At 37.9% G+C, this 20,895-nt stretch overlaps 2 protein-coding genes across 2 annotated transcripts in view; both read left to right on the top strand.

Annotated features, from left to right (window-relative positions):
* Window positions 1-336: 336 nt before the first annotated feature.
* LOC125895862 (cytochrome c oxidase subunit 6C-1) lies at window positions 337-5,318 on the top strand. Its single transcript, XM_049588028.1, has 4 exons — window positions 337-447; window positions 3,100-3,214; window positions 4,436-4,569; window positions 5,184-5,318. The coding sequence occupies exons 2-3, from the start codon at window positions 3,110-3,112 to the stop codon at window positions 4,559-4,561; spliced, it is 231 nt and encodes a 76-aa protein (XP_049443985.1). The 5' UTR covers window positions 337-447; window positions 3,100-3,109; the 3' UTR covers window positions 4,562-4,569; window positions 5,184-5,318.
* Window positions 5,319-6,978: 1,660 nt separating this feature from the next.
* LOC125887195 (serine/threonine-protein kinase 4-like) overlaps window positions 6,979-20,895 on the top strand; it is a 48,058-nt gene continuing 34,141 nt past the window's right edge. Inside the window, exons 1-3 of the mRNA XM_049573847.1 lie at window positions 6,979-7,416; window positions 15,386-15,466; window positions 20,059-20,187. Of these exons, the coding sequence (XP_049429804.1) occupies window positions 7,373-7,416; window positions 15,386-15,466; window positions 20,059-20,187 (254 nt within the window). The 5' untranslated portion in view covers window positions 6,979-7,372. The remainder of the gene's footprint in view (window positions 7,417-15,385; window positions 15,467-20,058; window positions 20,188-20,895) is intronic.

Raw genomic sequence — 20,895 nt, forward strand, 5'->3', positions numbered from 1 at the left:
ACAGTGATCCATGTATACATCACTGTAATCCAATAACATAATATGATATTAAATATGTTTCATACTTCTAGTATATTTTACGCTAATACTTTTGTACTTTTACTTAAATAAGATTTTGAGTGCAGGGTTTTTGTAACACAGTATTTTTTATTTTATTTTTTTTTTACAATAATCTATCACTACTTTTATTCAAGTAGCCTAAAATATCAGAGTACATCTTCCACCGCCCATAAATATGTTGATAATGTATATCGCAAGAACATTTATTTAATGCACAGTAACTTGACTACGTGAATGCAGCCTCGTCTTCAGTTTCCATGACCTCACATGCCCTGCCTTCGCGTTTCACGGTACATTAATTTTGTCCCTTCGCGGCCACTGTACAGAGTGTCTTTTGCGGTACTGAAGAGCTGTTAGCGGTTTGTGTGAAGGTCGTGAGTCCAACCTGTGAGTATTCTTTTGAATTAAGCTAGTTAAATGTGTGCGTTGGTTTAAGATTATATCGCATTGCTTTTCATATTAATTACGACATCCGTGTTGAACCATTGTTCCTGAATTTTGCCGCTTTCCTTTGGTTAGCAGTTAGCTGTGTCGAGCTAGTGTTAGCTCATCGTGCTGCCGATATCCGACATTAGCTACATGCTAACCGTAGGCTCACCATTTTAATTTAATATATACATTTAGGTTACATCTGTGGTATGTTAGTTGTATTGTTTAGTTATTGTTTGTTACGGATATAATCTTTCAGAAAACGAATGGAGGAAACATTTATTTACATCATGCTAATTTGACCCTAACCATGCTACAACTGTTAGCACTGCACCGACTCTATTTTCTGTTAATATGTGCTTAAACACAGCTTAAGGTCCTCGATCATTTTCGCACATAACGTGTGAAACTGCAGCGTGATGCAGGAGTTATGTTCCCGGAAGTAACGTTGCTGTCACACAGAGAGGTCACTCGATAGTTTGAGTGCTGACATGACTTAGCAGCAGTGTCTGATGGCGACCTGTCTGTAGGGGACACACTGATTAATTATGTCCACCATCATTAATATTTGCTCACTAAGAAGACGTGTGTGTTACACTGTCCTCTGGATGTCAGAAGAAAATAAGAAGTTAACCTTAATGCCAGTATTTTTGATAACAAGCCCATTCACTTCGAGGTGGGTGAAGATAATTGACCTTTGTGCTGTTTGGCTGCAGGCTATATCACAGAAAAACTGTAGTGTCAGTTATTTTCAGTGCAGTAACTCAGTATCCATAATTATGTGATGTTTTGGCTACTGGAATTTAGTTTTATATCCAATTCAAACAATACTTCATGATTACGCATAACTCCACTGTGTGTGTACCATTGCAGAGTGCAGATAAAAGCTGTAACGAGGTGATGTCTGGATTAACATCGTTTTATATGTTCATTTTGCATCTCAGTTATTGTCTCTCCTGCAGTCACAACTGCTGTAGAAAACAACTGGAGATGTTGGTATTTGCATCAGAATCAGCCAACAATATCTTTTGTTTTTTAACAGAACAGCCACACAACAATATTAAAAGAAAATAATAATGAAACAGAAAAACACACATGGACATATTAACAAACACTAAACAAAGGCCCAAGGCTTGTCTCGCCGTGATGGGCTACTAAATGTGACTTAGTTGCATTCAGGAAGATGGGGGGTTAACGTAAAGGTTAGCTCTAATGAAAGCCATAAATTCTAAGTTATCAGAGAATCCACGTTCTGTGAATCTTGATTTCACAATTTTGAGATGTTGCATCATCTCCCACAGCAGTCCATTTTGGATTTAGTTTGAGAAAGATAATTATTATACTCCGTCAAAAATAGCCGTCATAGGATCTGGCTGAATTACCATTTAATATCTGACATGTGTTCGACAGGTGGGTGAGAGGCTGCATCTGTCACAAGTGGAATCTCAATATTGGTTAGTTTTTATTCAGTGTGTACAATTCACTTTGCAACCACACATGGTTGCAAAGTGAATTGTAGGTTGAAGTCTCTTCATGCTTCACACACATTATTCAGGCACCACTTCAACTATAATGTTGCTGACTTTCCTGTGTTATCAATTGTACAATATATCAACGTACTTAACTTAGTATGTTCAGAATAACGTTACTGAGCGTGTGCTCCTGCAGGATGCATATTAAAGGCGTAATAAGCTCAGTTCTGGATCACAGTCATCCTTCTTGTGTTAATTGTGTTATTTCGTAAACCACACTGCTATTGTTCATAACATTTTACCTCAGTTTTGCAAAACCCAAGTGTTCAAGATGTGGTACTTTCAAAGATGTCTCACTTTTATATTAATAGGTTCTTTTTTTAAATCTACTATTTACCCCAGGCTGATATTTGCTTGATTTCCAGGGCTTCTTGTTTCTAATGTACAAGAGAAAATGTTGTGTATTTAAGGAAGACTCATAAATCAGACAGGCTGATATTAGTTTATTGCAGGTATGTCACGATCAGTGTGAATGTTTACCAAGAGGAAACGACAAGTTGCAGTACAGAAAATGCTAAATTACAAGTTTATTTTTCAATTGTAAAATGTCCTGCTTAGTATGTGTGCTCATATTCATGTCATGACTTGTTTGTTCATGTAATGTGTTTATATGCTATATGTCAGCTATCAGCTGATATGTCATTATGAGATTTTTAAAATTCACAAATATTGATATCAGTATTGGCCTCAGAAATTGTCTGGATGTTGTCGTATCGTTTGAGCTAAAACTTAAAAAAACTGCCATTCACAACTTTTGACCCTATCTTTCTTATTATTTTATATTTCTACCAACCTGCCCACAGACTGCAGGCAGGAAGTAGCAATTTGCTGTAACCTGGTATACTATCTAAGGTCAATATCACATAACCTTTGCATTTATTTGAAAACTGAATGTGTCTCACACAGTTCCACATAGAAATGAATGAGAATCAAATAAGGGTTTGACTACCTTTACTCTCTTTAAATACAGTTTGCAGTGACTGCTGTCATTTTGTATTTGATATGTATGGTGTCATATTGACTGCACAGTTGTCTCCAATAGTTGAGCTTGGTTTTTATCTTTTTTCCTCCCCTGCAGGTGATCCACCATGTCTCTGCCAAAGCCTGTGATGAGGGGGCTGCTGGGAAAGCGTCTGAGGTTTCATTTGCCCATTGCCTTCACTCTGTCCTTAGTGGCTGCAGCCGCATTCAAGGTGAGGGTGGGAGACACAGCAGCCACGTGGCTACAACCTTAAAGGGATACTTTTCAGATTTTCAACCAGGTCTGTGTCATTGTGATGTGGTGGGTGTGTGCAGATGAACCATGTTAAGATGTCTCCCATACTGCCAGCTAACGGAGCTCCCTGCCGCCTGTCTGCCAGCCAAAATCAGTCAAAATGCATCACAACAACACAAAGTGGTGCATTTCGTGCGAACGGCGACCTCTGTAGCTGAAAAATGAAGCCAGCACAGAAGTAAGAAAAACTGTGTTTCCTTGAATGTCCACTGGGTCCAGAAGCCAGTTGATCCTTATAGACCCCCATGTTAAAATGGTGACACTGCGGTGGTGACACAGACCTGGTTGTAAAAGAGCAAAGTATCCCTTTAACTCCAATGAGGCAGTTGTGATTTTTTTTCTTGTTTTTGTTTTTAAATGACACCTACGGCCCTGTGTCCACCAAAGCGTTTTTTTCCCCAGCTGCAAACGTCAGACTGTAGAGTTTGAGAGTGCTGAAGGTGCAGCATTTGTTCAGCTGAGAAGCTTTGGTTCTGTCTGATTGTTGTTATACATAATATCCGTGGAAGTTAACATGTTGGCCCAAAGTAGAGAACTTGCTTTGGATGAGGGGAGCATTGAAGAATGCAGGGAGAGAAGACAGAGCCGCTGGTCTATTTAGATTCTTGAGGAAACATAGTATAAATACAGAATATTGACAGATTTCTCAGCGCTTGTACATGTCGTGTAAAATGTCGTGGTTTGTCTTTGTGGTATTTGCTCCTCTGAATGGCCGTAGTGACAGTAATGAGCGCAGGGTTTTTACCCAAAGTTTAACACATTTTTGAACTCTCTGCTCTCAGGGGGGGAAAAGCCCAAATGGCAGCGCTCAGCACAGAATTCATGGCCAATGCTTCATCACGCTGCCGGTGATTTTTAGCGCAGTGCAAGTACACGATGCTCCCATTATAAAGCATTAGGAAAATATAATGCTTTGGTGGACCCAGCCTCTAATAGACACAATGATGGGAACAACATCAGCACCTCAGTCAACTCATACTTCAGCAGACATTTAGAATTAAACAACTAAATCTTATCTAATCTATTCAGTGTGGTGTCAGTTCAACTCTGGAGATTTATTTCTCTGATAACAGTTGCCGTTCTTTTAGATTTTGATTTAAATCACGAATAAAACGGACACCTTTTGTTTCTGCCACAGTACGGAGTGACGGAGCCCAGGAAACAGGCCTACGCTGACTTCTACAAGCAGTACGATGCCGCCAAAGAGTTCAACGCCATGCGGGAAGCTGGCGTCTTTGAGAGTGTGCGGCCCTCTGGGGAGTAAAACCAACTGTGAGTCTCTTCACGGGTTTGATAACATCTGAGAAGCATTTCTGTTGGACAAATTTCTATATTCTGTTATATGTATCACTGTCTCTATATTCTATGTTATAATATATTACTGTGTGTCACCTTTTACTTTTATATCTCACACTATTATTTTACTCCCATTATGTTGATGTTACACTGTTCACATCACACTATACATAGATAGATAGATGACAGAAAATAAGGGAAAGAATTATGATACTTCTTTTTTGTATTAGCTTTACATACCTCTAATTATTATTATTATTATTATTATTATTATTTTACTTGCTCTATTTGTCTGTACTTATTTCTCTCCTCTGCGGGTCAATAAAAGCTTATCATAACCTTTAATTGTTGTAATTTTAAACTGAGATCAAACATAGTTTCTTCAGGACCACAAAGTACCATTGGAAATACAGAAGTTTGTCGCCGACTCACAGGAGTGTGTCAGCAGCTTTTATAAAACATAGTACTCACAGAAACATTAGGGACAACAGATCACATGCAGTGAAAGATCCAGTGTAGACAGACTCTATAAACCATGTTAATGTTGATCCTTCTGTATTTAATTATTGTCTCTTGTTGTCTTCCTCCAGCTCCTCTTCCCCGTCATTCATTCCCGGTCTAAGGATGAAGTTCCTTTTTGCCCCCTCGGATGTTATTTACTGATTTAGACGTGAACATCGCTGTGCTGTTTTGTTCCTCTAAATAAAATATTCTATTAATGTAAAGCCTCTGTCTTTGTCTTTTGCTGTGGAAAAGTGAGCTTCTAAATAATGAACTGTGTGTCAAGTTATCTGGTGAAGTGTAATCCAACAGTAGTGCAGCACTAAAGTGTCTGTCAGGTATCTCTGATTACTTATTATCAAACTTTAATCTGCTGTTTAACAGTGTCAAATATTAGTGTTACATCAAATCAGCATATTTCACATCTGTTGAAATTGAAAATAGTTTTTGGTTGGGAGAGGAGTAGAGACATACAGGCTGTGCAGTACTGACAATATTCAAGAAAGGACTGCGTCCCAAATTCTATAAAGCACGCCAACAGTATAAAGAATTGACCATATACTGATTTATAACATTAAAAACATCATAACCAGAAAATCTCTGCTCATATAAATCATATTTTTCTGTTAACATACACTAATATACATGTACATTTCAAAGTGCAAGTTTATAAGAAATGTTTTTATATTCTTGGTGTCAGAGTTTGAAAGATAAAGCTAGAGAGGGGGGTATTAACTTCCTGTGTTATTCTAGTTTTAGTATATTAAAATGTGTGGAATTTGGACACAACACTCTCAAATAGTTAGTATGCAATAAACCAATGTACTTTAATATTTAAAACTAACAGGAAATGACACAATATGTGTCACTGGATGTCACCAAACCAACTTCAGGAAGTCCCTCATGTCCAAACTTGACAGAAATACTCAAAACTTTTACTCAAGTAAAGTAGCAATAACTGTAAAAAACTACTCTGCTACAAATAATTAACCTCTTTTAACACTGTTCTTTTTTGGGTAGTGTCAATTACACTTACATATGAAGAGCATGAACAGAGTGGTTTAGTTGGGATGGATGCTGTGGAGCAGAGAGTTGGTTTATGAGATTAATTGTGTATTGATGGTTTAGAATAGATATGCAGTTGGCTTCTTCGTATTCCTTTTCAGACATTAAATGTTATGTTGCTTATTGAAAATCTGCTATATATGTTCGCTATTATTTTATTATTATTTTACATATGCATAGTGTTTTATTATTTTTTAAATGTACGAAATAAAGTTTATTCAATTCAATAAAAATAGACCCATTGTACCCATGAGGACAGAATTCTTCTTTTTTTTCTTTTTTTTTCTTTTTTTTAAAATACCTTCTGTTCAAAGACGATACTTAGATTTTTTAAATAATCCCAAACTGGGAAATTTGTGTGTCACAGCAGCAAGTAATCAAACAGTATGTGGACAGTAATATATATGGAAACACAAGATGACAACAACGGATCGAAATAGAATATATGAGAATATAGAAATACAAAATATATACAAAAATAAGTAGCACTAAAATTTAGTACATACCAGAGAAATATACAGAAAATAAAAACATCAAAATTGCACGAGTAAAAGTGTGCAATTAATTATGACGAGAAGTGTGAACAAACTGGTTGAATCGGGTCCTGCTAATCCAAAATAGCTTGGAGAAATAAAAAATGTATACCCACCAGGACCTCGGGTCTCAGGAGGTTTTAAGGTCAAAGGTTAGGAGCCCCGGTCTGATGTATTTCCCATAGACTGTATAAAGGTATTTCCTTGTATCATCAGTGCATCTCTGGCGCCCCCTGCTGTTGTCGCCAGGTACTGCAGTCTTTGTCTGGACCGCCTTCCTCTGCTCTCAGCACTTCCTGGTGTTTTCAAACTGGATGTCACAGCGGCTCTGAGCGGTTTGTCAAACAAGTCCAAAGTTGTCTCGACACGGGAGGAGGATGAACTCCAAGACGAGGATACGGCAGCTGTGTGAAGTGTGTACGCTGTGTGAACATCGTTTTACAAAATGATTAACGGACGTAGTGTTTTCAGCGGCTAACGGGCGGCGGTAACACGGGACGCTGCTGTAACACAGGACGGGCTAGCTGCTCCGCTAGCTGCTCTGCTAGCTGTTAGCCAGTTAGCTCGCTGCTAGCAGACTGAACTGTTACTGCTAGTTAGCATCGAGTGTTTGAAACAAGCTTCAAGTTTTTAGCCACAGACACGACTGGGAGGACCGTGAGAGCTCCGGAGAGGACGACATGGAGAACAAGGACAAAGTACAGATGAGGAATAACCCTCGCAGGTAACGTTATGCTAATAATGAAAACACATTGATCATCAGTCATTGATTTTATCAGTCCAGTCTGCTGCAGCTGCTGGTCAGGTTAGCTGCTGCTGGCATGGAAATAACACCAAGTCATAAAAACTTCACGGAGCGTGTGAGTGACATTAAATAACATCAGTGGCCAGAGGTAACTAAATACATTTACTCAAGTAACTAAGCACAGTTTTAACGCATTTGTACTTTACTTTAATATTTCTATGTTATGCCACTTTATTTATACACCACCACGTTTCAGAGGCAACTACATTCATTTGAAAACTTTAGTTACCTTGCAGAATATTAATACATGAATAAATATGTTGTGTGGTTGTGGATGAAGCCACACAGTAGGGTGAAGTAATTAAAATGAGCTCCACCTTTTCCTGCTGCAGCATTAAAGTGATGAACACATTAATGCATCAATAATGATAATCCAGTGACACAATAAGTGCTTTAACTTTTGGTACTTTAATTATATTTTGATGCAAATACTTTTTCTACTTTATTACTTCGGTATAAATGCAGGACTTTTTCCTAGTATATTTTTATATTGTAGTAATGCTACTTTTACATAAGAAGTATATCTGAATACTTTTTCCAGTATTGAAAATGATGTTATATCACAAAGAAAACAGGTTGGCTGCTGAAAAATTAATTTAGAAACTGAAACATGAACTGAGAACATCTTCAACTTTAATTTACCTCGAGTGGTTCTTGGTTGACTTTACCACAAATTCTCATGAGTCTTCCTGTCCTGTAAATACAAGGCATTTTATTTCAGTATCACTGTATGGCAGCTCCTCAGAAGGATCAGAAGATTTTGTTTCATTGGAGTTAACAAATGTGTGTGTATGTGTGTGCTAAGATATCTGGTCTAATCTCTTCTTCTGTGTCTCCAGAAATCAGTATAAATACATTAAAACCTGTTATTCATTAGTCCACCTCTTATTGAATCAGCAGCATCAGTCCTGATCTGTTGTGTCAAATCCCTGTGTTATCACTATCAAAGCCTGCTGATCCAGTTTAATGCCTTAACTCTATTTGCAGATCTCGACTTTAGCTGCTTTAATCTCTGTAGGTTTAACAAACTCAGCTCAGAGCAGATTGAGGTGCAGTAATTCATCCAGTGTTCATCAGGTGTGTGTGTTGGGTTCAAAGCTTCTGGGTTTCACAGCCTTGGGTTGTCAGGTGGTTTCCATGGAGACAAGCGTGTGAGGCGTCAGGGACCGCAGCACATTTTGTGGCAGGAAAATTAGGCCAGATACTTTGGTTTAAAAACAAGAAACGGCTAAACTGAATCAGATGTAGTGTATGTACATAATGTATGTGGGACTAAATCATCACTGCACAGTGTGTGTCAGTTTGTGACTCACTTAGTTGTCATGTCTGTGCACCACCACTCCCCGTGTGTGTTGACATATGTAGTGAGCTGAGCAAACAACCTGATTCATATTTGGAAGTATCTAATGCAAGAGTGTAAATTCGGTAAATTGACTAAAAAATCCTGTCAGGTGTTTGTTTTGAAGTCTTAATTCTTGAGGTTTTCTCAACAATAACTAATAATTATGGTTAGCGCTGAAACAATTAGTCAATTAACTGATAAGTCCATTAGCAGAGAGTTAATTCTCATAATGGATTAATCGTTAAAGCCAAAATGCTGATTGCAGCTTCTGAAATGTGGAGACCTGATGTTATTCCCTCACATATAATAGTAAAGTACATATTCAGGTCTATGTTGATGAGATTTTAAAATACTGATTAGACAAAAGAAGCTTTTTGGTGCTGAGAATTTGTAATTGGTATTATTTTAGGACATGTAACAGAATAAAACCCCAATTACCTGTTATCAAAAAAATAATTGGCAGGTCAGTCGATAATGAACATGTTAAATCTCCCCTCAGGACATCATTTAGCCAATGGGGAAAGATCTCAAGTATCTCTTCTCATGATCAATTCAGTTAGAAGGCAGCTGCTTTAACAGTGGAGTCACTCATTAAATATTAGGGATGCATGATATTGGATTTTTTGCTGACATCCGATGTGCTGATTTAACAACTTATGTGGTCGATAACAGATACCGATATCAATATTTTCCCCACCTAATCTTAGTGATCATCAAGTCTCTTCTGTAGTAGAATTACCATCATATTATATATGCATGAAAGACATAAGATAGAGACATAAGAGACATAAAATACGATGCATTTCAGTGTATGTGATATTCATTCATTGTGCAAAATAAGAAAAGCTTGTTGGACGATCCTGATAGTTATTTTTAAAGCCAATATTGGCCGACACCGATGACTTGCTGATATTATAGTGCATCCCTACTAAACATATGTGCAAAATAAATCAAATATGTTGAAGCTGCCCAAGCTAGAACACGTCCTCAATCACAGTATTAGATGCTCTCATAATGCCTTTAACTGGACGTGAGAAGAAGGTCATTAAACCAGATGCTCTTTCAGTTTATTGTTTAGTTTAGAAACTTGTTTGTTGGCTCAGTTTGGTCGGTGTGTGTTTGACAGAGGGAACTGAGGAGTTCCTATTCTGTCCAGTTATCAGGAGGATGTCGGTAAAACACACTGTGTCTCTTGTTTATCATGTCCACTCATTCATCCACTGTTTCCTTAATGTCCGGTATTGTTTTTTAAGCACCCTGTGTTTTACTTATGTTTAAAATTTTTAAGCAGTTCATTAGCTGAGAGAAAGAGCAGCAATTCTGAATGATTGCAGTATTTTGTTTTATTTACTTTATGACTCAAATAATTATTAACTTGTGATTATTCAAAGGTGTTTTTAGGCATTCGGTACCTAATTTACAGCGCATTCAAACTGTTTAGGTTAAAGGTAAATTGAAGGGAAAAGTGTCGAAAAAGAGTCGTAGCTGTTCCTCAGGCTGGTCTTTAAAGTCTCAATTTGTGCTAATACTTCAACACCTTTTAGTGTAATATTTGAGCCTCTTGCACCTAAGATGTTTTACTTAAATTATCATTCAATTAAGATTTTTTAAAATGGAAATGTTATTTTCTGTTTTTCTGAGGACATTTGGTTCAATATTTCTTTCAATATTTTTATGATTTTGATTGATTAACTTTACAGTTTCATGTCAACAATGAAAGGTTTTTATCCGAACATTCAGAGAGCTGCTTTTATTTTAAAGTTTCTAAGTAACTGATCCACGTTTCATGGAAGAAGGATATTATAAACAACAATTACTGAATGTAGAGTCAGATCAGTTGAAATTTAACAGATGTAAAAAAAGACCTTCTTGAAAAAGAAGCAAGAAAAAGAGAGCGGAGGGAAATCTTTAAATATAGTAATGTAAACATTTGGTGCGTCCAGTGCTTTGAGCCGCAGCAGAAACACACACTGCTGTAGGAGTTCACAGAGTCCACTTGAAATGCAGATTATGGGCTGCTACGGTGGATTAGCATTTCAATGCTCCGCTCTGTATTTCTTCTGTGGTTTGTGGCTTGAAGTCGATAAAGTTTGGCATATGGCTGCGCTGGGCAGAGAATAAAATCTGGCCCTGAATCTTTGGAGAAAGTCTCAGGCTTATTGACACACAGGTCTGTTTTCAACTGAGAACTTAACAAACAGAGAGACTGGTTGCAGTTTAATGACAGTTGCGTTTCAGAGATTATTGAAAATGCAGCTTGTACCTTTCTCTTGTGCATCTGTGATGTCTTAGTGTCATAGCAAATAAATTCAAGTTTTTAATTCAACTTTTTATTTCCTCAGGCATTTGATTTCACAGAAACAGCAATCATCTCAGATAATGCCCATTTACAAAATGAAATAGAGAAGAATTTCCCCCAATATTGATATGACATTTTATCAATGTGCTGTAAAGGGGAACTCCACCACCTGTACACATCAATGTCTGTTTACAGGTCTCTGCATTGTGGGTAATGTAGGCGCCAGATTTTAACAAAGAAGAAAAATGGATGGAATAAAAACAGACAGTATTTATGTTTTTCTTTTTACTGTCTGTCGTGCGTCCGACAGTGTTACAGAAGTGCAATGCTAAATTGGAGATTAATCCTTTAACCTCTGTGCTTTAGGGCTGAAGCCTCAGAATCAGACAGACAGTTAGTTGTAACAGCTCCCAGCTGTCTTTTCTTTTTATTACTCAACAGTAAATTGATCATAGTTTATTTGCTCAACCGTGAGCTGCCACTCCCACTTTAATGCTACTGTAGTTTCAACATGAAGATCATTCTCAGTGCAACACTGACTCAGATCAGATCTTAACCTCATATTAATTTGTGTGTACCCTGAGACAAAGACGTTGCTTGTACAAATTTAGGGATGCACTGATTTTGAAATTCTGGGCTGATACCAATACCAGTGTTTTCATATTGTTGTTTACTGTGTTTTTGTTGATATGTAAAACCCCCGTTTGTGTCAGGGAAACAAAGAAATCCACACTAAAAAAATAACTGAACCTTTAAACGAATGGATACTTTTAAATGAGCACAAACTCAATTGAACAGATGTATGAAACAACCTTGAATATAACATTTCACATAAAAAAACATTTTAAATTATATATTGCTGTAAAAACATCAACAAATTTCTCCTTCACACGATCAAATCACGTGTCATAACTTACCTTTGCTCAAGTCTTATTGTTACTGAATAGAGCTTGAACACATCATAGTTTAACTACATGCAGCCTGTGTCAGTTGTTAATTGCGGCCACTGGCTGCCTAAAGATAACATTAACTACAGTAACATTAACAATAGGGTCCTCTGACACAATGATGGTGAGTTTACTGCATCCTTTTGTTCAGAAGGCGTCACAGGGAAGATGTTCATTTGACCCACATACGTTTTCTGCAAGAAAAAGGGACAGTGGGACAATGGCTGCTACAGGCCATCTCGTCACACAACAGTTGTATTCTTCTTGTACCTGCTCGCTGATTTATGTTTATTGCCATTAGTCTGGAAATTGTCTTTTTATCCTGTGCAAGATTGATGTGACACAACAGAAAAACACAGATCCTGATTTTCAGCCTATTGATCGGTGCATCACTATGTAAATGCTTTGAAATGTCTGATTCATCTTCAGATAAAGCTGAGATATATCAATTTGCTATCAACACAGTGATGTGACAATACATTTTTCTTTTTATCATCATATAGAAATTTGACAGTTCAGAGTCGGCACACAGGCTAACTTTTGATTGGGGAAGTTTTTTTCCAGAATGACTCTGGACTTTTAAATCAAGCTGCCCTATTAAATGCAGTTTTTAAGGATGTTTCCATGCACATTTAAAAGTGAGACTGATGTGGCATCCTGGTAGCTAATCACATCTTCCCTGGTTTGAGTCTGACCCACCAGCTACTGCCGAACAAAGGTTGAAATATCTGAAACAGTACATGTAAAAAAAGATAGGAGATTAAAATACTTGTATCGCACAATCTTTTTGTTGATTCATCTGAGAAACATGTATCATTGGGAGGTTGGATGAAACACTATATGCAGTGCATACAAGAAGCACCAACAGATAAATTCAAAAGCATTTTAATACAAGCTACCAGGACTGTGAGAGTGGAGCAGCAGTTTGTCTCTGATTTTTGATTAGAGCTTTCCTTCTGTCTTCCTGTAGTCATCCTGAGAATTGCTCGTCACGAGCTGAATCTAGGGCGTGTTTGGATCTATTTTTGTTTGTATGCTGAGACTATTTTTATCTTGTCTTCACTTTATCAAACATCTAGAGGAGTTTTGTTTCTCTGCTCACATTCCAGGAGAGAGCAAAGGTGGACGGTTTCACCCAGGAGGAGGCTGAATTAAATGTCCTGCCTGGTTTTATTTATTAAGTTGGAACATGCTGATTGTACACATGAAGACTCTTTTGGTGGTACCAACTGTTTAAATCCTTGAAAGGAGTACTTGACCACAAATGACCAATTGTATATCAGTCAGTCATGCTGTGTTATCTTGAATTTGTGAAGAGAACTGTTTTTCTCGCATACCTCCATAGAAAACTGCCAACATATTGATGTATTGATTGACTATGGACCACTTTAACAACAGTAAAATTATAGCAAAACATCAGTTTACACACTTTCACACAAATAAGTTGAACTCTTAGTTCAGTTTTAAATAAGTAACGTTTTAGTAAAAATGCAGGTGTGTGAGAAGCACTGAGCATACAACTGGATAAATGAGACTTAGATTATATTGCACGAGTTGTGTGAGAGTTTAAAAACTGATGTTTTGGTAGAGTTTTACTAGTGTTAAGTGGTTTGTGTTGTAAATGGTTTTCTTGACAAACTCAAGGGAAGTTGCATGACTAACTGACATACAAATGGTCATTTAGTGGGATGAAATATTCCTTTAATTTCAAGCTTTTTTACTGTTTGACTTGTAAGTTTTTATCGAGTGCTGAATATTTCAGTTTTTACTGTTTAATTGTGTCTGAAATTCAGTCTAACTTATGACTGATTTATCAATCGGCATTCAGAGCATGAACTCTATGAATAATGAGTTAATGAATATAGAGTTGCAGCAGTGTGAAGTGTAAATATGAAGTAAAAGTGTAAAAAAAAAAAAAAAAAGAGCATCAGAGCGAGTTAAAGACTAGTCTTGCTCACCAGACCTTTCTCAAGAAAAGAAAGGTCTGGCTGCGCCGACTCTCACTTTAAGATTGGAGGAGGTGGTAGGCCAGGACTTCAGCAGGTGGCTCGTTACGCCCAATGAGAGGCTGATCTACGCAGCGAACTTCCGCCCACTCAGACTAGTTAAAGCCTAAAGTGAACAGTATTCGTTTTTAGCTTTTTATATATATGTATATATATATTTAGCAAGCCAGATTCCCTGATATCTATAGGTAGTGTGTTCCACAGCTTTGGGGTGTAACTGACAAAGGCTGCATCCCTGATCTTCTTCCAGCTGTTTTTTTGTATGTAAAACAAATAACAAACAGATAGACAATAATTCAGAACGAAAAACCAATATGTACAGTGCAATGTGATACAGTGCAAAATAGTTGATCGAGAGGCTATGGATAGTGAATAGACGAAACAATGCAAGTCCATGAATCACTGGCAGAGTGTATATGATATGTGAAGTTATAACGTGCTGCATTGCCCATAAAAGTCATCACAGTAAAAGTCTAAATTTAATTAAATTACAATAAGTTAAGTTGGGAGAGATGAAACTGTCAGGGGTGGATAAATGGGATGAAGGTGCAACAATGCAAGGACCAGAAACATTCCAGGAGATTCCAGAGTTGCTGGGAACCTCCAATAAACCAGCAAGAGATGATCGCAGTGTTCTTGGAGGCAATTAGTTAACAAGGGAGTTATCAGTGTAGCTCAAATACAGCTCAAACAGTTCATAAGTTGTTGCACTGGATTCATTTTTCTGACAGAAAACTGAAACTGTGTTGATCATTGGTTATTCATGTAGGCCATTTTTGAAGCAGAGTACAAATCAAATCAAATTTGTGTCATCCGTTCAAGCTGAAACACCTGTTGAATCTGAAACTGAAACAATTAGTCAGCCAGACCGAAAATTGATCAACTGTCATGTATGAAGCAAGAATCTTTACATTTAACGCATGTTTTTCAGGCCTGTGTGTGTATGTAATGTAACAATAGAGTGAACAAATTCAAAACTCTTTGGGATTAATAATCTCTTATTCTTTTCTTTAGAAAAATGAAAAATATATTCTAGTTCTATGTTCCCAGATGTGAGGAGTTACTAGTTTTCTCTGTTTTTAAATATTGTAAACTGATCATCTTTGGGTTTTTTATTCTTAGTCAGTCAAAACAACAATTGTTGGCTGATGAATCCATTATGAAAATAATGGTTAGTTGCAGCCCCACCCTGAAATATTCACATTAAAAACTTTCAGTTTCCTGTTTAATCTCCCTTCCTTTCTTGTCCCTTTCTCCACCACCAACATGTCTGTCTGTGTCTCTGTTGTTACAGACAGTTGAAGAAGCTGAGTGAGGACAGCCTCACCAAGCAGCCGGAGGAAGTGTTTGATGTCCTGGAGAAGCTGGGTGAAGGGTGAGTCAGTGTATAGTCAGTGGAGTCAGTCAGATGACGGGGGACCTCTTGTATTTACACATTTCTTCTCTGTCTCTATCTGTCCCCTCTCTGCCTCGTTTCTTCTCTGTTAGCCATTCAGCTCCTCCTTTGTCTGGTGCTCATCAACATAAACATTGCCTCTTCATATCCTGTTTCTCAACGCACTTCCTGTTCAGAGCGGCTGATTGACGCCACAACTATGTGTGTGTGTCACTGCTGATGCTCTCGTTTTTCAACAGCGAGCACCACTTTATGACCCCTCAGTGGATGTCACTCCTCCTTTTTGCAACATCAGCCAGTCATCAGCCACGCTGGTGTTAATGACACGGAGATATTCACACCAGTTATGGTTAAAGTTGTTTCCTGGAAGCCTTTAGCATTTTTTCAGTTTTATTTGGGCGGGTGAGAACAAACTCAAAAGATGCGTGACAATAATGAGAGAACAGTCCAGAGCAGCCACAGGAGAGGACGCTGAAAGTGACAGATGTTGACAACTGATAGCTAATAGTTCCTCATGCTTAGAAAGCCGAGCATAACACAACTTCTTTAGAAAGTATCTTATACACATAAATCATGATAAACAGAATAATTTCCCCCGCTGTAGATTTTTTCAAAATGTAAAAACCTTGTACATCTTGGGAGAGATAAAGTAAACATATAAGCACCATGAAGTATATGTCAGGGAGACTTGAGGGGAAAAAACAAGATAGCAGTCAGTGAGGTTTGCTAGACTAAACAGCACAAGGTCTTTTGTTTGATATCTCCACAAAATCAGGCCATAAGGGTCTTGCGTATTTCATCCACTTGGCCCAGAATTTAAAGGACGCATTTTTCTGAGGATGAAGAGAAGAGTTACCTTTTTCATAACATAAATATCATAAACAATATTTATCCTCTCCTCTATTGTGGGGCGTTCAGGAAGCAACCAGCGCCTTGTGAGGGCTCTCTTGCAAGCAGATGTCAAAATGCCAAATGTGTATTTGTCAAAACACTTTGCTTTAAAATCAAAACATCCTAAAAATAAGGTGGAAAATTGCAGAAGCAGATCAGTGCTTTATGAAATTCTGTCCAGAAAGGCCTAATAACTGGACTCTCCCAGAATACATGCCAGTGATTGGCTTCCTGAAACCCACACTGTCTCCAGCATTTGACGTCCCCTCCAGCAAAATGTGCTCTCTGCTTCAGTGAGATAGAAAAACGAATTAAACATTTCCACCCAAACTCACACCACACATGAGAGTTATTGCATTTCCACTGAAATTTGCACATATTCAGCCAGTTCTCATTTGATATTGAAAAGTTACCTTTTCTTTCCCATTTTAGATGAAGTATTCTGTAGTGTGGAGTTTTATTGTCGTAAGACTTTCATAAAGTTTAGAGATAACACTCTTATTTGAAACATTTTTGTAGGCATCAATAAATATTCTCAGTATTGGATCATCACAGTCTGTTATATTTCTAATGTTGTAAAGTATCTTATTCTAGGACAGTTTTTTCAAACACCTATGTCTAGAAAGATATCAAACTCCTTGAGATGAGTCCTGCTGGGAAAGTTTTCCTGATACACTAACAGGAAGTTCTCATCATTGGAAGTTTTGTAAGACATGAAATACTTGAATTACAGCAGCATAAAACAACAGTAATTACACTACTTTTGGCTGTAACTAGTAATGTTAATTACAATTACTGAAATTTAAATGGGCTCGTTACTTTTGTTTTGGTCATAGCAGACTAACGGAGCCTATTCCCTGGAATTTTTCCCACTTATGATCTAACGTCACCCATAGTGATGGAAATAAATACCTTTTATCCCTATGTTCATTAGGTCTGTCACAATAAGAAATAATTGTCTAATGTCTGAGAAACAGGTATTTCATTTAACTCTGCCAAAAGAGCAAAACCTGACTTGTGTTGAGTTGGAGACCCGTAGAGGCTACAATAAATACGCCAAGCAAGACATGTCATGTTTTATTGTTCCACTATTTACCTTTCGTCATAGTGATAATGGAGACAGTCAAAGATAAAAGTTGTCCCAACACTAAAATGACAGATCTCTGTGTGTATTAATAAGAGAACTGAGTCAGAATCAGAAGACGAAATTGAAGCAGATATTTTAAAGTAACACAAAAGTTGTTTCCCCTAGTATCTAATTACTTTTATATGCAGTTACTGGTCATGTTTTTCAGTTTCTTTGAAACATGCTGCACGAGCCGTCAGAAACACCAGCAGGTTAAACTGGAGTGATTAAACACTGTCACAGACACACTGTCAAAAGACTTACAGAAACTTGACGGCCCTTTTTCCAGTCCAAAAGAATATTTGCCGTTGAGATCAGATGTAACTTTCAATGCAGTGCAGGTACTGAGACAATAAAACGCATTTTAGTATTTAACCAGAAGTGCAAAAAACAGTAATATACAGAGTTAACAGTGATATATAGAATATAATATAATCAGAAATGGATCAATATAAATACTCTACCATACGGTATGAACATTAGTAACGTGCAGCAGTTGTAGCAGGCAAATACATAGTGCAGGTTTAAGTGTGATAATATATACAGAATAAATAGCTAGAGGTAGGATATGAATACAGTGTATACACTATAGGTCAGATTTATGCAGTGTAAATAGTTTAGATATAGAAAAGAATGGGTATGTGAGTGCATGTCTAGTATAGTATATATGTAGAGTATTGTGGCAGTAAGCAGTGAGTGTGAGCCCGCAGACAGAGACAGTCAGTACAGATGTCGCCTCCTCAAACGCAAAACAACTCACACGTCTTTTTCAAATGTCATTTCCAGAGAAAGATACCATCTTTATTCAAGTCAATACGGTTTACTGGTTTTAGTCATCATTTTCAATCATGTGAAATGCAGTAAAATTTAGTGTAAGTCATGCAGGAGAGAAAATATCTATAATTGGAAGTGTTTGTGTGAACACAGTGGTGTGGAGAGATGGCAAAATTTGCAGGGAACTTTAACATTTAAAGTCTGGGTAAAGCAAAAATAAATATGTAGTGATAATAATAGTATTCTGCTCTGAGACACCGGGGTATGGGTCCGCTGAAGGAGCTGAACCAAAGATTGAGCTGCTGCAAAGCGACAGACTTTTGTTAGCAGCTAACCCAGCAGCACAAATACACATACACACACACGTATATGTCTTTGCACACACTCCCCGAGCCGAAGAGTGAGTTACAGCGCAGCAACAATCTCTCGTTCAGCAGCTAACATTATCACACAGCACACACCCACAGCAATGAGCAGGGTGGCTGCTAAAAGACTGAAAGGTGTGTTAGTGACGGCTGTTTTGATTATGTTTGAATGATTGTGGCGTTTAACAGAGTTTTTATTCTTGGAATTATTGGACGGAAAGAGCTCAGGGAGCTTGTTGAACGTAGCTAACTTACCACTCACCCACATGTGGTCTAAGAAACAACACAGATGCTATGTGCTCTAAGGTCAGCAGCCAGTGACACAGTGTCTGTAGTGTTTTGTCTCTCTGGGTTTTTACCTCATCTGCACATGTAAACTGTGTGTTTTACGTTTTCTCTGTTCTTTTATATCTAAACGTGTTAATGAACTTATACTTAGTAGTGGGGAGGTTAAAGAAAGGCTCCAGTGCGTCGTCAAGCCATGATCTCAGGCACTCCCAAAAATCCTGAACTTCACCTGGACTTTAATAATTGTTATAGCCTTGAGGTGCAGGACCAGGGTTTAATTTGATGATTGGAAATAGGAATCTAGAAAAACTGGATTTGTGCTGCGTTTAAGTTGGAGTTATAGAGAATACTAAGGGCCTGTCCCAATACCACACTTCCTCTAGAAATACCCACTTGCACTTGGTTGTGCGCATTCACGTTTATGCTAGTGGTGCCCCAAAACAGAATTGAGGTAGTGGAAGTGATTTCCAACGCTTAAAACCAGCCCTAGATTCCAAGAAAGCCCCGACCAACACTTTCAACGAAGTGGAAGATGAAATTTCCCAGAACTTTTTCCCAGAAGTTTTGGAAAACAATTTGTTACTGTATGATTGGAATGTAGGCTATACAAACAGATGGTTGGACTAGCGTAAACTCATCAGCAACTCGGTTGAACACAGCATCAAAATATATAAACAAATCGACTTACCATTTCTTCTCCGTTGATTCATCAGACGGAGATGAATAACCATAGCACACGCCACAACACAAGCACTGGAGCCGGCATTTTCAAACCTGAATGACTACTGGTATCTTGCGTCGCTACTACGCATGACATATGCCTGCACGTTGACCACGCCGATTTGCATGATGTGGTGTCTCATTTCTTAGGGAAAGATCTCTACCCTACTATTTCTCACTTCCCTCATCAAGGGTTATCTCGCAAACGAGGACACTCAATACCATATGGAAGATTTAAGGGGTAGAAATGGGATTGGGCCTAATTGATATCATTGAGATTCAGGTGCTGACCCCTGCTGCCTGCCAAAACAGTTTTACTTCAAGTTGATTCTGTTGTTTAGTTAGTTCTCCACAGGTGACAGAAACAACAAACACAACATGTGAACTCTCCCTTTGTGTCTCTGCAGGTCGTATGGCTGTGTGTTTAAAGCCCATCATAAAGAGACGGGGGAGATCGTAGCCATCAAACAAGTTCCAGTGGAGTCAGATCTTCAGGAGATCATCAAGGAAATCTCCATCATGCAGCAGTGCAACAGGTATGTGTGGGCTCACGTGGAAACACGTGTTCTGACTGAATTTAGAGAAAGCCATTAAAAGCATCACCGCTGTGACACAAATCTTTCCTGTTCACGTGGGCACACTCATAATTTGCAGAGGTGGGCCACCTCTGTTGAAATGTAGATAATCTCAGAGTTTATAAAACATGTAAATATAAGATGTGAAAGAGCTGTGAAGTCTTGGTATTGTATTTAAATTGTGTTATCATTAACACTTTACAGTCGTTACTGTCATCTGACAGAAGCTGTTGTTCAAAGTGACTTAAAGTATTTTCAGCTTCAGTGGAAAAAAGAATCCGACATGACATAACATGACACGACATAACTGGTTTTGTTGGGGGGGTTCCCATAAGTGAACACTCCTTCAGACTGTTGTCAGAAAAACTTTTAGGGGGAACACTGCAAAAGTGTGTCTGTAGTTGTACCAAGAAATCACAGTGATTGAATTTGTTTTTAGGTTTTCCCTCTGTACAATGTGATGCTGCAGCAGAGACTGTTTTGACAGATTATTTGGTGTTTTTAAGATTTCGGTCTTACTGTAAATACAGCTTCATTTGTGTACATCATGCTCAGCTGTCTGATGTTCTGTTTGGCATATCACCTACATGTAGGTCTGTGATGCCAGTAACTTAGCTGGTGTTTATGGTACACTATTTCCCGAAACATTGACCTCCCCCTGATGGTGAT

The sequence above is a fragment of the Epinephelus fuscoguttatus genome, linkage group LG1, assembly GCF_011397635.1.
Source record: "Epinephelus fuscoguttatus linkage group LG1, E.fuscoguttatus.final_Chr_v1".
NCBI lineage: Eukaryota > Metazoa > Chordata > Actinopteri > Perciformes > Serranidae > Epinephelus > Epinephelus fuscoguttatus.

Coding starts and splice junctions, on each gene's coding strand:
- LOC125895862 (XM_049588028.1), top strand. CDS start 3,110: ATGTCTCTGCCAAAGCCTGTGATGAGGGGGCTGCTGGGAAAGCGTCTG. Junction 3,215..4,435: donor TGGCTGCAGCCGCATTCAAG/GTGAGGGTGGGA, acceptor TTTCTGCCACAG/TACGGAGTGACGGAGCCCAG.